This window comes from Gambusia affinis, linkage group LG21 (genome assembly GCF_019740435.1).
Source record: "Gambusia affinis linkage group LG21, SWU_Gaff_1.0, whole genome shotgun sequence".
In the NCBI taxonomy this organism is placed as follows: domain Eukaryota; kingdom Metazoa; phylum Chordata; class Actinopteri; order Cyprinodontiformes; family Poeciliidae; genus Gambusia; species Gambusia affinis.
In genome coordinates, this window is record NC_057888.1 from 7,378,523 (window position 1) to 7,394,508 (window position 15,986).

At 39.5% G+C, this 15,986-nt stretch overlaps 1 protein-coding gene across 1 annotated transcript; it reads left to right on the forward strand.

The window, feature by feature from the left end:
• The first annotated feature begins 596 nt into the window (after positions 1-596).
• ankha (ANKH inorganic pyrophosphate transport regulator a) lies at positions 597-15,804 on the forward strand. The gene is made up of 12 exons (XM_044104263.1): positions 597-1,121; positions 3,863-4,079; positions 4,277-4,395; positions 4,556-4,639; positions 5,258-5,428; positions 5,511-5,645; positions 6,621-6,713; positions 6,802-6,894; positions 10,865-10,994; positions 11,683-11,806; positions 11,936-12,035; positions 14,263-15,804. The coding sequence occupies exons 1-12, from the start codon at positions 1,026-1,028 to the stop codon at positions 14,368-14,370; spliced, it is 1,470 nt and encodes a 489-aa protein (XP_043960198.1). The 5' UTR covers positions 597-1,025; the 3' UTR covers positions 14,371-15,804.
• Positions 15,805-15,986: the final 182 nt, after the last annotated feature.

Genomic DNA, 15,986 nt, shown 5'->3' on the forward strand with positions numbered 1-15,986 from the left:
ATAATGAATGATAAAATGTTAAATGTAAGTAATCATAATATGAAGGTAAACAAGACTGAATAATAATAATGATGATGATAATAATAATAATAATAATAATAATAATAATAATAATAATAATAATAATAATAATAATAATAATAATAATAATAATAATCCAAAAAATATCTGTACTACCTTTACTGTCCACTAGGTGTCAGATTTGGATAAACCTTTAAGCATCATTAATCTGCTCTGTTTATCCTTAGCAGAGAGACTGTAGGCAAAAGGTAACATTATGTTTATGGGACCAAAGTACTGTGCCGCGTGAACTTTAAACATCATATTTAAGTGCAAAATGCTGACTCAGTCTTTCATTTAGATTAGCCAGCAAGGCTGCGTTTACTCTGCTTTTGTTGAATTGCTTGCATAAAGAGAGAAATGTGGGTGTATATATTCTCCCTGAATAGAGCTGTTTCTGTGTGGTGACTCCTGTCTGTCTGTCTCTCTCTTTCTCTCTCTCTCTCTCTCTGTCTCTCTCTCTCTCTCTCTCTCTGTCTCTCTCTCTCTCTCTCTCGTGCGTCTTACGTCACCGTGATGCCACAGGCACCTGCGGGTTTAGCAGCAGAGGGATCCAGCCTTCTGGGAGGGTCGTGACTACCCAGCGGAGGCGCGGCCAAGAGCGCAGCCAAACAATTTCTTTAACCAACCTTGGATTATCATTTTATCAAACGGGGAGGCTATTCCTCCACCGAAACACCTGGCGGTACCCCACCTCCGTCTCCTCCTCCTCCTCCAATCAACACCCCCTGCCTGTTCGAAGATGGTTTTCAAGGAAGATGCGCCCCTCTGAAATTCCCATTGACCTTCGGATCTTCTCAGCAGCAGCGGCAGCACCTAGCGACGCGCTGCCGCCGCTATCTCCTCCTAACACTCCCCGCTCTCTCTGACCGCCTGACTATCGTTGGATCCCTTGATTTTTTTCCTCCTAAACAAACAAGACTGAGGCAGATGCTCCTCGCTCTGTCATCCCGGCGGCTTGTACTATGGTGGAGTTCCCATCTCTCAGTCCTTACTGGCCTCTCCTCCGCTTCCTGGTGCCTCTGGCTATCACCAATGTTGCCATCGACCTCGGAGAACAGGTAATGCTCCTCTTCCTCAAACGCCGCTACAGATAGCAACCATCATTTCCTCATCGCTAACCGTTGTTTGTTTCGGGTTAACATCATTTAAAACCACTGAAACCTCCTCTAAATCTGACGCCGACCGTTCCAGACATCTTTATTCGAACAACTGCAGCTATCTTAGCCTGCAGGCTCGTTATTAAAATAAAAAAGGAGGCCTTACGTCGTCACTGCTGCCATGAAATGCTGTGATTTATTATTTTCTCACTTACACTCGACATTATCCTCCTTTTAATTTGTTTATATATCTTGAGTCAGCTGCATTTGTGGTTTTCAGAGCACAGATTAGCTCTGTAATTATCATGTGTTCTGGCTTGGATATTTCCTGCCCCAGATGGGTTTATCTGATGGCATAAAACACACACTGAGGTTTGGAGATGTCAGGATTATGCTTATGTAATGGTTCTGTAGGATGGTATAAATAGCACACACACACCAGGAAAGGGGAAAAGGGGGGGGGGGGGGGGCAGCTGTTGTCACTGCTATCCTGAAGTTAAAGGGTGTTCTTAAAGTAGCTAAAGGTACAATTTCCTCTATTTAAAAAAAAAAAAAAAAAGAAAAATCCCACAGTAATAGTTCCAGGTGCTTGAATAGGAAGCAACTGGATTTCTCATGTTTTCTGAAAGACTTTTACCTCTTTAACATGGTTTAGAATTACCATGATTATAAATTGTAGTTGGAACAATCAGGCCTTTGGAGCTCTTAAGGCCACATAACTTAGTGAACCCACTCTCAGTTTGGTTTAGTGTTTGGGTCTTTGTCACTTGTTCCAAACATATCACTTAACAATTCCAGATAACCAGTGGTTTGCAGGACTGTTAGGAGAAGTTGCCTTCTGCTCAGAGATAATGTTAGACAAAGTCATGCCAACGCTCTGAGCTTATCTCCTCTTCAACGTTTTCACATATTTTTCATGTTACAGCTACAAGCCTTAATGTGCTTTGTTGGGATTTTTGTGTGACAGACCAACACAAGGCAGCTCATATTTGTGAAGCAGATGATGCAGCATGATGGTGCCATGGCCATGTTTTACAGCAGGAGTTGGCAACCTGAGGCTCCAGAACTGCGAGTCGCTCATTGGAACTTTTGAAATAGTTCTTAATAACTTTGGCTAAAATCAAATAATAGTTTTAAATTTAGGTTTTAGAAGTTTTCAGTGTTGTATTGGAAAACTAAACTACAGAAAACTAAAATGGCTGTTTGGATTGCAAAGTTTGCAGACTTCTGGTTTAGGGTGTTTTCTTTCAAATTAACATTTGAAAGCCATGAAGCACATGTGTATTCAGGCCTCAGTCAACATATTCTGGAACCAGCTTTGCTTCATTTTTGAAGGTTTGTCTCTGCAGATTGTTCCTCATTTTTGCCTTTTTTTCTTTGAAAGCATGGAGAGCATCAGTTTTCTCATTTTGTCGCAGACTCCTAGTTGGACTTAGGTCGTTTTATCTCCACCTCCTCGAGAGTCGGCTGTTGCACCTGCATCACCCTGCATTCATGTGTGTTGATTCAGGTGCACCAACACACCTGAATCAAATGAGTGACTTGTTAGCAGACCTTTGTCAAACTCATGCCATGCTGAAGGGGTAATTCAGTCATTTATTTCAGCTGTTATTGCACAGATGTAATTGTGCTACATTTTAGTTGTACTTGGAAGTGGGAAATTCCAACTTCCTAGTCAAAAATTCGCTCTGGGAATCTGGGAGTACCTTCACTACTAAGGCTGACTTTGCTTTTCAATATGGCCGCTCCTCGCCTCAACAGTAGAAAGACTAGGTAAAATCATTTTTATTTCACAGGATATACATGTAAGAGTGAAATTTAAATGTCACATGACTCCTGCAATTCTAAATTGAACAAATTAAAAGTGGCGTTTGTGTATGGAATAAAGCTTAAAATGATTTTTGTAAGGGGTACTGAAGACAATGTTTATGGGCGTCGCCATTTTGAAATTTGACTTCTTAATGAGGACACTGACCTCGCAACTCAACTCCGAATTCCCACTTTCCAGGTAACTGGAACGCAGCATTAAAACATATTGCGATTCTATTGAAACTCTTGTCTGTTTAGGTTTATTTTCCTGCTGGAGGATAAACCTCCACTCCAGTTTTACGGTCTTAAATAGTAATTCTCCCAGGATTCACTTGTGTTTATTTCCTCCATCATTATATCCACTCCAACCAGCTTTCCTGGCCCTACAAAAGATGATAATTTTGGGGATGATGTGTTCAGAATGATCTGCAGTGTTATTTTCTCAAAATCCAAGAAGTTCAATTTTGGTCTCATCGAACAAAAGCATCTTCTCTCCACTCCAAATAAAACTTCTTACTGTCTTTGTGTTCTAGCATAAAGGCCAGATTTATGAGCATGACTAAAGGTTGTCCTGGTAAAAGAATATCCCACCCTATAGCTGTTGATCTTTGCATCTCCTCCAGCCTGTGAGGCCTTCATAAAGCAGTTATGTGAGAAAAAGAGAACTCTATTCACTAATTCAATTTCTTCTTAGTCCATTGCTTTCACTGGATTGTATATCGTATTGGATTCATCTTTCTGCTTCCTTGGTCGCCATAATTAACATAAAATGCATTTTAACCAGTGGCTGCAACGTGACAAACTGTTAAAGTTCAGTGTGGGATTACTTTAAGCAGAAGATACCTATATCTGTTCTTAGCTCTGCGCCGTCTCTTCATCTCTGTCCCATCCAGGCTCTCAACAGGGGCATAGCCACAGTCAAGGAGGATACGGTGGAGATGCTGGCCAGCTATGGCTTGGCCTACTCCCTCATGAAGTTCTTCACTGGTCCCATGAGTGACTTCAAGAATGTGGGCTTGGTGTTTGTGAACAGTAGGCGCGACCGGAGGAAGGCTGTGTTGTGCATGCTGACGGCCGGAGTCATCGCCTTCGTCCTCCACATCTTGATAGGTGTGTGTTTTAGGGTTGGGATGATGACACCCTGCGCTTAAACCACGTCCTGTAGACGGGATGTTTTTGGTGGATTTTGAAGTTTTTGTTGACAGTTTTATTTCTCTTGGGAGAATTTACAATCAAATTTTTTTAATTTTTTTTCTAAACGTTCACAAAGATCTCTGAAATATTGTCTCCTTCTTTTTTCCCTGTAGCATACACAGACTTAGGATACTACATTATCAATAAGCTCCACCAAGTGGATGAATCTGTTGGGCGAAAAACGAGAAAGGCGTTCTTATACCTAGCTGCATTCCCTTTGCTGGATGCAATGGTGAGTGTTTGGAAAAGTGGGATTAATCCACATGTGGAATCATGTATTTAAGCACACATGACCTAGAACGGTTTTAATCCTCTTGTTCTGTTTGTTTCTGAAAATAGAAAATGAAAGTTTTTAAAATGTAAAATAACCCTGTTGTTAATTTTTCTTCCAGGCATGGATTCATGCAGGCATCCTCCTCAAGCACAAGTACAGTGTCATTGTGGGCTCTGCCTCCATCTCTGATGTCGTGGCTCAGGTAACGAGATGCTTTTGTTTTTTTTTTTTAATTCAACAGAAAAAATGCTTCTTTTCAGAGTTTCTACGACTGAATAAATTTGGGACTTCATTCAAAAAGGAGGAAAATAAATTAAATATAAAAATTCTAGGCTTTATTCCTTGTTTTGTTGTTTAGATCATCCATCCATCCACACGTCAAACTCAAGGCTTGAGAGCCAAATCCTGGCCAGCATAAGTTTTTATGTGGCCAAACGTTTTGTAAGAAAATTAGGCAAGGAAAGGATTTTGCACATTTGCTGTATTAAAAGAAATTGAAGAAATATATTCTCATTTATAAAACAAGGATTTGATTCACTGTCTTTCATAATACTTGCTATATTCATCACAGTTCAATAAATTAAACAAAAGCAGAGTTAAGAGCAGAAAAGTTCACTTTTATCCATTCTGCTTATTACAAATATTTGGTTGTAAAAACACAAATACTTTGTGCTGAGTATCTTATAAAAAGTGTGAATTTCTGACATTTGGAATACAACAACCTGCAAGTGTTGCAGTCCAAACTGTGTTTTGTAATATTAATGTTAGACATATGCAGCTCTAAGTAATTTTGGCATGAATAATGTGGTGTTCCCTGCAGATTGTGTTCGTGGCCATTTTCCTGCACAGTAACCTGGAATGCGTGGAGCCCATTCTCATCCCAATCCTCTCCCTGTACATGGGTGCCTTGGTCCGCTTCAGCATCGTCTGTATCGGCTACTACTGCAACATCCACGACAACATTCCAGACTCCAGCGGGCTCGACGTTGGGGTACATTCTGTGCCTTTGGATAGAGGAGATTTTACACGACGTGAAGAATCAAAATAAACAAATTGCTAATTTGTTTCTGCAGGGCGACGCAACAATCAAAAAGATGCTCAGCTTCTGGTGGCCACTGGCGCTCATCTTGGCCACGCAGCGCATCAGCCGACCTATCGTCAACTTGTTTGTGTCTCGAGACCTCAAGGGGTCCGCCGACGCCACAGAGGTGCGTGCGTAGAGTAGACATCATGCCGGCACCTCTTTATCTATGCACATTTAAGATGCGTTTATAAGCAAATTTGCTGCTAAAGTTCCCCAATTCCTCTTCAGCTGTGTTTGGATTTGAGGTTGTCTGCACCTCTGTAAAAAGTCTTACATTTTTGTGTCTAAAATTTATTTAAAAAATGTAAGATGACATGTAAGAAAATTTGTCGTGGCAGGACTGTTTAAGTTTTTTTTTTAGTTTTTTTTAATTCCTTGTGGACCTTTTCTGTCATGTAAAAGTTTGAGTTGCTTGCAAAACTCTTCTTCATTCTGTGACTCAAGGTTTTTTTGCCTACTGCCAACTAGCTGGCGCTCTAGCTTTTTGTTTCTATTAAGGATACAAAGCCAGGTTCTCAGTTTTTGCTATGCTTGATTGTAACATCTCAAGTTCCTCCTACTGTCCCCTATATTTATTTATTCTTTTCAATCTTAAATTTAATTCAAGGTGGCATTGAAAAAGGTCTTAAATTTGACTTACTGAAACCTGCAGACACCCTGGATTTCCCCAGTTGAAATGCCAGACTCCCTCTGGAGTGTTCTGCCTCACAGAGACCAGCACAGCTACTAGAGACAATAAAAAAAGAAAAAAAAAAGCTGTTTACTAAAACGAACTGACTGGAAATCAGTGACAGCGCAGACTGCCAGTGGTTTGTTTGAGTGATTCACCACGCAAATGTGAAACTCGGGGCATGATTACACGGCTCGAGAACATTCCTGCGTGGCTTTGCTGTTCCTGCCTATTGTCGCTGGCGACACAACGGTGAGCTTCAAGGCGGACGAATCTCTAAAAAAACTTCTGGGAAAGTGAGAGGCGCCATGTGCGGCTCCCAGGCTGGCTGTTGTTAGGCTGCCGGGATGGATTTAGCCGGGTGGTATTTTTAGATTTAAAGTGACGGCGAGCGGGTGACTTTTACCTGTCCTGTGTTTGTCATTGCAGGCCGTGGCGGTGCTCACAGCCACATACCCAGTGGGTCACATGCCCTACGGCTGGCTGACTGAGCTCAGAGCCGTGTACCCGGCCTTTGACAAGGTAAACCAGACGCTGCAGTGTTTACAGTTATATATATATTTTAGATGTGGCGTACTGCATGATGACGATTTGACCTTTTTCGCGACAGAACAATCCCAGCAACAAGATGGATGCTGACAGCCCGGTTAACAAATTGCACATTAAAAAGTTTACCTTCTGCTGTCTGGCCCTGTCGCTTACGGTAAGCACAAAAATGTTCACACCCCTTAAGAGGTTTCCCTACTTTGTCACATTACACACATAAATCTGAATGTGTTTTGTGCTAATTGCAACATACTCTGGGGAAAACCCTGCATCCTTCTCCTTGCACTTCTCAATTGGGAAGTGCTTTGTCAGTTATGCTAATTTGCATCAGAGCTAAGGTTTCTAGCTGCAAAATATATCAAATGTCCTTCATAGTATGGATGCTTGCAGCACTGCACTGCCTTAGTATTTAAACTGTGTTATTGTTATATATATATTTTTAATTTTTTTTTTTTTTGGCAACATAGATGGACTTGCATTAGACTCACCAAAGACAGGAAGTGGGTTGGGGACATTTAGAATTAAGGGAACAAGAGAGGATACTGAGCAAACTGCAGTTTATTGATATTCAGTATGGCTGTCGACCAATAAATGCCTAATGGGAAACAGATTTTATAAAATTAATGAAAAACCTGATCTGTTTGGAGGATGATGTCATCATGTTTACATCATCCAAGATTTTCAGTGTTTAGATGTTTTCTTGTATGAACAGATTGCACCATGTCATGAGTTGTATGTCTGAAAGTGCAACTGTAAATTAATGTGTATTGAATGATTATTTCAGTTCAATAAATCTATAAAACTACTAAAAACCAATTCAGATGTGGGCAATACTGCTTTTCAGCCTTCATCTCGCACTATGGGCTCAACTATCCACTAATTAAGTAATTTAAAGCAAATAAAAACCTGCTGGTTACAGATAAATTAGCATGTAAGCATGTTTTTGCTGCTTATGTTGAAGTCCTTTAGTATTGAAAAATTGTCATGATTTGACAACTTTCTGAAACAAGTTAAGGGTTTGCAGAAACTCTCAGCTTGATGACCTCAGTGGCATTAGGGTTTGTTTTTGTGTTGTGGCGACAAGCTATCATGCAGCTGTTTGTTCATAAAAGAGCACCGCTGTTTGCTGTTTATAGTTGTTTTTGTTGTTTGACTGCCAGTTTTTCATCTGAGGACTCGTACAACCAGCTAGGTGTTATGCTGAAACATGCTGGAATTACTTCATTCAAGCTGCCTGTAGTTGACTCAGTCAAACATAAATTCACACTGAATAAATTACGAAAATCTTTAGACCTTACACCTGCATATTAATGCTCGGAGATGGAGGCTTCATGCATCTGGACTTGGTGTTGGATTGCAGTGATGCAGGCGTCTTTATGAGGGTGTTTTTTTTTCTGAACAGTTGAGTGTCAAACCCACCTCAGTTCTCAGCTGCGCAGGTTTGCTTTTGCAGTTATTCAAGTCACGTCTTTGCTCAAGTGAGGAAAATAAGGAAGTCTGGGGTAAAGTTTTGGTCTTTAAAAAACAAAGGGGAGGAGATTGTCATGCCAGATGTAGAATCACAAAGTTGTCAACAAGAACATGAAGGTGTGTACAGAGATAAACATGATCCCAACGTGTCAAGACCTGCTGTGATTGTGAGCTTGTGTTAAGCAGTCTAGGAAAAAACTGCAGCGGAGCCGGAGAGTGTGTGTGTGTAGGTGTGAGACAGAGATCAACATGTAACATGTAATTCAACTTTATGAGAACAAGCTTATCGTTGAGGATGTCTCAGCTCGTTGAGGAGATGCCGCAGCTGAGTCAGAGCAGAAGAAGGTTTTGCCCGAGGCCTTTCAGATTAGTCTCATGTGACCGTGTCCAAGTAAAGTAATGATAGATGGTGAGGTAAACCAAAACTACTAATTAGCAAGTAATCCATTCCCACGTTTTGGCTCAAATCATCAACTTTTCAGCTGTTTTTTCATTTTTCTGGTTTACCTTCAACCGCCAGCTCAAAGTGAGAATCAACATCAGCTGATGAATGGGAAAACAAGTGATCAGTCCAGTTTCTTCAGCTGGGACCAGTCTGGAAACCAGAGCTTTGGGTTTTAAACTGTTCATCAAGCAACTAAAGCTCTTGAAACACCTGAAGTCCTCAAAGATTTACTTCAATAGATTGGGCAGACTTATTACATACATTTTAAACATTTCATTTAGGTTTGTACCAAATGAAAACTCAAATTCCAGTTTCTCTGAAGATTTTAATTTACATGTGATAATGCGACAAGTATTGGGACGGGGAGGGGTTCTAGATAGAAGGGGGGGAAAAAATTGGATTTTAGCCAAACTATTACAAAATTTTAGATTAATTTCAACTTTAATATTCTCTGTCATAAATTTCAAATTAGCCTAAAGGTCAAATTTGACAGAAAATACTTATTTATGGTATCTGTGGAGTTGGTATACATGGCCGTTTAATAAAGCGTCCTGAGCTTCCTGAATGTCTGATCTCCACGATACATTGAATTTATAAAGTAATTCATACAAAATGTTGAATTTATATACTGTACAGCACATGGTCAGTCTTTAATGATGTTGACATTTCTGAGTTTAAAAATTGTTTTTGTTGTTGGTATTCTGAGAGACTGAATTTTTAAAGTTTGGTAGCGATAAGCCAGAATCTCCAAAATTTAAATGAAATACACAAAAATATATATTGTTTGAAATTTAAGTTTCATCATTTGAACTACTGAAATAAATTTCAATTGGATGGATGCACCCGTTGAGACACTACCTCATTGTTCGCAGCCCTATTTATGCCTTAAGGACTTCTGCGCTCGGCTGTATCAGAAATAAACGGAGGCAGCATTTGGTTTCTGAAATACTTCCAGAAAACCTTTTTAAAGAAACCTTTGGCATCTTTAAATAGCTTCTGGGAACGTAATTGACTGAGGAACTGATGAGTGATTGAAATTAGGGCTGCAGATTACGATTATTTTAGTTATTGACTAATCTATCAATTATTCTGACGATTAAAAGGATAAAAAATGGGCACATTCTGCAGATTTCATTTAAACTCTTAAGGCTTCCTTAAACAATTTTAGAAATGCATCTAAATGTGCAAATAAACAATTAAATGTCCCTTTTTTTTTTTTTTTTTTTTTAAATATGAAAATAAAAATGCTATTGCCTAAAATGCAATAGTATTGTATCCCACTACCATACGCTTGATAATTTTTTGCTGCATCTGCAGATAAAAGCAATACTTCTAACTCAGTCCTTTCTGCTTGACTTGACATCAATATAGTGTAGTGCTATTGATTTAATTTTTGGATCAACTAATAATGGAAGAGTAAAGACTTTTTTATTTTTTATTTATTTATTTTATTTTATTTTATTTTCAAAATTTGAACCAAGTGTAGCTAAATTTATGGAACCAGAGAAGTTTGGGCTATTACAAGAGGTTTTTTTTTTTGTTTCATTTATTTTTTTTTTTAATGAAAAATGTTTATTCTTTTTATAAAAAAATTGTCGTCGTCTTTAATTACTGCTTTATTTCAGCAAATGGTCTTTTTTGAAGAGTTTCTGTAATCCAGTTAATTAATTGATTACCAAGTTAGCTGACAATTATTAGATTAATCATGATTAGTCTGATTAATCGTTTCAGCCTTGATTGTTTGTTCAAAGCTTTTTAAAGCACAGGCTTTAAAAAGCTTTGCTCTTTGGATACCTTGAGCTGCTCGCCGTTTTCCATGACTGAACTGCAGGAATTCACCAGCTGATCTGCTGTTGCTCAAAGTCGCAACACTTGACGAGTCATCAGGGAGAGCTTCTGAAGCTGCACTATGATGCATCTGTGTCAGACAAATGCTCCACTTCCCTGTCTTAGTGGAGAGGATAGCTGTCGACCGTTTTTTTTGAATCCATTTGATGGTTTCTAACACGTGGATGTTTTATTCATGATCAGATCAGACGGTTTCCTCCTGGGATATCCTGATTATGGTGCTTTGAGGTGCGATGCTAATACGACTCGTGCTTCAGCAGCTCCCTTGTTTTGCCAGAGCTTCAAAGGCCTGAAACGTTCAGCTGCAGTAAAATCACTAAAGCAGGTCCTGAAGAATAATCGATCCGTTTGTTCCAATGCCCAGCTTTGCTTCGTGTTGTTCTGGACCCCGCGTGTGTCTGAGAAGATCCTGGTGGATGTCATCGGAGTGGAGTACACCTTCGCCGCGCTCTGCGTGGCGCCGCTTCAGATCTTCTCCTTCTTCCCGATGCCAGGTGAGGTCACAGGTCATGGCTCGTAGGGGAGGCTGAAGGGGGCAGGGCTCTGATTGACCATCTCCACAAGAGCCCACAATCAGTTTGCTCATATCATGGCGTACAGAGATTAGTTTTATCCGCACACCAAGTCAGTAGATAATAGAAATGCTCCTTATGTTGTGTTTTTTTTTTTAAAATTGGACATTACATATTAATTGGCATTAATACAATTCAGATTTCCATCTTTAGTCCCATTGGCAGGTTGATGTGTTGTTTAATAAGAATACCAGCCTCAGACTACTGCATCAAGAAAAGAAAATCTTCTTAAAGGGGATAATTAAACACCTATTTGTAGACAATCTTTGTAGTGTATAATAATTTAATACAAGTTGATAAGATGAATAAATTTAGCATTTTTAAATCTACAGGCTAATTGTCTGCCTAGATAAATTAGTTTGTATCCTAAGTCACTGTAACAAACAAATCTACTGCTAAACAGATCAATGGGTTTTGTTTGGTTAAATACAGTTTTGTTACTCCACGGCTCAATGTAATCTAAAGCTGCAGTGCATTTAAAGATTGCAGTGTTGGCGTGCCACCCTTCTACAGTTTGTGCCCTTACCTGGCCCCCATTAGAAGAGAACCTGGACACGGCCCTGTGAGGTGGGACGTTTCCCTGACGCCTCCTTCCTCTGTGTGTTTGCAGTGACCGTTCGGGCTCATCTGACAGGATGGCTCATGACCCTGAAAAAGACCTTCGTCCTGGCTCCCAGCTCCGTTCTGCGTATCGTCGTCCTGATCATCAGCCTGGTTGTGCTGCCTTACATGGGGTAAGTGAACACCGTAGAGTTGACTTGTAGCCCTACGTTTAGTGCAGCTGCTGAAAAAGAAGAACTCGCCTTCACCGATGTGGAAACACGATAAGAAAGGCATCAGATTAAAGTAATCCTCTGCTGCAGGGTCCACGGGGCCACACTCGGCGTTGGGTCCCTCTTAGCCGGTTTCGTCGGGGAGTCGGCGATGGTCGCCATAGCAGCCTGCTATGTTTACAGACAACAGGTGAGATCACTACAAACATGTTTTGAGCTCCCCCCCCACCCCCGTATTTAGAACAAGGCATTTCCTGTCGTCTTTAATTATAAATGAAGCATTCAGGCCAAATGGGAATGTTGATGTTTGGTTTTCAGTGATGGCACGCAGAGAGGAAAAGTCTGACAGGAAAGCTGGGAGATGTTTATTCTTAGCACTGATGGGATGTTCAAACAGTGAAAAGGATGGTAACCCAACAACATTGTTCATAGTCGCTGCAAAAGAGAAATACAAGCTTCTCTTTTCTGAAATTAATGCCTTATTCCTAAAAAAAAGTTTTAACTCATAAAAGTATATAATTAAACCATTAAAAAAAAAATTAAACATGCAATAAAAAACAAATGAGGTTCATGTTAACATTTTTATTGAGAGTCAATTTAATTTGTCTAAACCTCAAGGAGTTTTTTCTTTTAATATTTCATTTATTAGGATAGCTGTTTATATCAGAAAAAATAGAAAACAGAAAACCTTCTAATGAGGTTAGCAGTAGTAATATTGTATTCCCTGAAGAAATGCAATGCTTGGTGAGTATGGTGCGTTCCCTGAAAAGCTGAAAATTGGATGATTTTTCTGTGTTTTCAAAGTTTTTGTCAGAATTAAGCTGTGATGCTTCTGTTTCCACTGATCGTCTTTCTGATGTTTCTACAACCTGATTGGATTGTGCCTGCATTACATCCAGAAAAAATGGCTAGGAGGGACTGTCTGGTGTTTAGGAATGACAGAAATCACACATTGGTTGCAGAATAAACATACAAAGTACAAGGGACTGAAGTACAAAGGCTGCTGTTTGTGAATATGCAGTAATAAACACGGTAAATGGCAGAAACATCCAGAAGGTCATTGCTAATACAACTCACCTTTAAGGTGGACAAATTAACACAATAACCAGCTTGAACGTTCAGAAAGCACAAAAATGATCTGGTCTGAAAAGAATATTGACGTTTTGATCTGGAGTGACTCCAGCGCACTGTGTAAATTTTTATCTCCCAAACCAGGTGGACCACATTTCTGGAGGCGTAGCCCAGAACACCTGAGGCTGCCATTCCTGACTGTTGATGCTTATCTGCATTGTTTTTGCTTTTGTCCTCTTCTTAAATTTGCAAAAACAAAAAACAAAAAAAATCTAGATTAATCTAAAAGTGAGACCTGTTCTGCACTTTACAGATTTATGACAAAATTCCCTCCATTATGGTTTAATGGTAATGTACATAAACAAAAATAGCATAAAATTATTATTCCTTGAACATAACCTGGGTAATTATGGTTCCTGTTTTTGTTCCTTTTGTGCTAATCTAACCGGTTGATGAATCTCAGGGCAGGTTTTGTTTGTCTTGTTTTTGACAACATAACCTTAAAAAAAAAATAAAGTAAAATAAGAAAAATGCAGAAATCCTCCTTTAACCCTTGAATCATCTCTAAGTTGACCATACACTTTTTTATCTAAAAATAATAAATCATTTCACTGCATTGAATCGTTTCAACAACTTCAGCTCTATCCATTAAAATGTTTTTCATATTTAAGATAAAATCTTCTCTGTTTTACAGCCTGACTTTTTGAAGGAGAAAAACCTCAACAATTTAATATTTTCTAAAAATAAACTGCATTGATCAAAAATTAATGACACTGATTTTTAGGCATGGTTATTTTTGGAGGAATAGGATTTAAAAGCAAAAACTGACAGTCTTTCCCCCAAACAGATATTTACAGATATTGATAACTTAATAAAAATAAAAAAAACCCAAGCAATTAAAAAAGTATTTTATTTATCCCAAAACGAAGTTAAATTGATTCATAGCATCCAATTATCTTCAGTCTTTCAACAATTTTTATGAGGCTTCTGACTGAACACTGTTGCTTTTTTAGGTCTCGCTTTCCAGATAGCAGAGACGACATTAGCATGTCTATTGTTAACAAGCTTCTCTAATCCACTTCATTTGCTTTTGCCGCATTCATTTAAATCTGTCTGGCCATGTGGGCAGAAAGCCAGACTATCTTTGCAAATCCTTCTATTTTGCAAAGATTTACAGTTAGTGGAGGTTCTGCAGGGTCCAGTTTATTGTATCATCACGTAGGAGCATATTTATTTAATCTCTGCGTTTTTACACTTATCAGCAGTACCTGCTGTGCAGCTGCAATCTTTTGTTCTCGCCTTCTTTTGTTGACACCAGAAAGCATATTTCTCATTCCTGTTCTCAGAGAAACAGCGAGATGTCCAACGAGCTGGTTGTGGAGGGAGGCGACTCCCCCACCCAGATGGACGCAATCGAGGAGCTCCAGGTGGAAGAGGAGGCGGAGCATGAGTGAGCGTCCAAAGCACAAGAGGATGACCTCGATGAGGAAGGAGAAGACGAGGTGGCTCGGATTGGGGAAAACGTCCTCATCATGTCGACCTGCACACTATCGAAACGCACACTGTAAAGAAAGCCATGCACCTCCAACCCATCGGTGTAAATACTGTCTCTGGTTAGCCCTGTCCCTTTAGGTGGGTGTGTATCCTTATGTTTTCATTGGGTAAAGAGGGAAACTGACACTGGAGAACCTTCTCCTCAGCAGCAGGAACGATGAGCAGAGTGTTTGTGGAGTTGCCAAAAAAGAAAAAAAAAAAAAAGATCTCAACATTTTATGTTACTTTATCAGAGTTTAGGCAGCGAGACCTCGTTGGATTCAAACGCAGACACAATGTGGAACTTGTTGGGTTGTGCAATCGTGTTTTACATACAACGGTGTACAGATTATTGTTTATATTGGATTGTGTATATTTAATTGCTGCAAGGGGTCGGGAATCCCTCATCAAACCACTGCGTGTTCAAGAATAGCTCTCTGTTTCCCTTTCAGTTCAGTCTGGGAGTTGGACTCACTTTGTTTTGCCAAGCCTTTTTCCTGCTAGTATTCAGACTGTCATATGTACTGTATATACTGTATAGGCATTCTTATTTACAAATAAATTGCTTTATTATTATTAACCTTTTCTGTTGTCTGGAATTATTGGAAACTCATCAATTTTAAACAGGATTGAAGTCAGGACTTTCCTGCTTTATTCATTCCTAACCCAGATATGATGCATGTTTGGACCTGATCGTGTCCAAGTTTCAAACATCTGACCACATCCGTCAACTTCAGATGAAAGATGAAGATGGACTGAGATGGATTTGACAAAAATGTCTGAGAAACGTGAAACAAAGTTAAAAAGTTACATATTCTGCACCCTTAAACAGGTTGGGATATGTCTATGTGTTATGCAAAATATGTTCACTTTTTTTTGTCTGAAAAGCTTAAATCTTTGAAAAGCATCAGTAGAGCCCGCTGCTCAACCAACAAGTTTACAGCAATTTTTTTTTATCTACTGGCCTTTTATTTGAAACAGAAATGACAAAGTGGGAAGACATGTGGTAAAGGTCAGCAGGTCGGGACTTGAACCTGTGATGGAAGCCTCGATGACTGAGGCCTCCATCATGCGCTCCATCTCTGCATCCACTGTGTTATGAACTTTGTCCACATGAACGGAAAATGGCCCAAAACGTTTTCCAAAATGTTCCATTTATTTCAATGTCAATAAAAACTGACAGGGCAAGATCAGTCCTGCACATGGCATAATAAATCAGACAAGTTTTAGACTCACTACAAATGACCAACATTCATTCACATTGTGCATCGTTTCTAAGGCAACATGGAGGACCAAGCAAGCCTTTTTTTGTTTTACTTAAACCCTGTGGCTGGTGGTTGAAGCATTTGCCATTTTTAACATTTTTTTTTTTTTGCAGCAACATCGGTATGTTTCCTTCCTTCAGCTTGGTTAAAGGCAAAATGTTACTCACTGAGTTTGACACACAAAACACAACAGTTAGAAATCACGCTTCTGACATGATGGCTGCCGTTAATCCTCCGAGTCTTCTGATCCTGTTCAACTTGATCAATCAGTA

What these genes read in the sequence shown, in the direction of transcription:
- ankha (XM_044104263.1), top strand. Translation starts at nt 1,026, where the DNA reads ATGGTGGAGTTCCCATCTCTCAGTCCTTACTGGCCTCTCCTCCGCTTC. An exon ending in CCATCGACCTCGGAGAACAG is followed by an intron (nt 1,122 to 3,862) that starts GTAATGCTCCTC and finishes TGTCCCATCCAG; the next exon opens with GCTCTCAACAGGGGCATAGC. An exon ending in CCAGCGGGCTCGACGTTGGG is followed by an intron (nt 5,429 to 5,510) that starts GTACATTCTGTG and finishes TTGTTTCTGCAG; the next exon opens with GGCGACGCAACAATCAAAAA.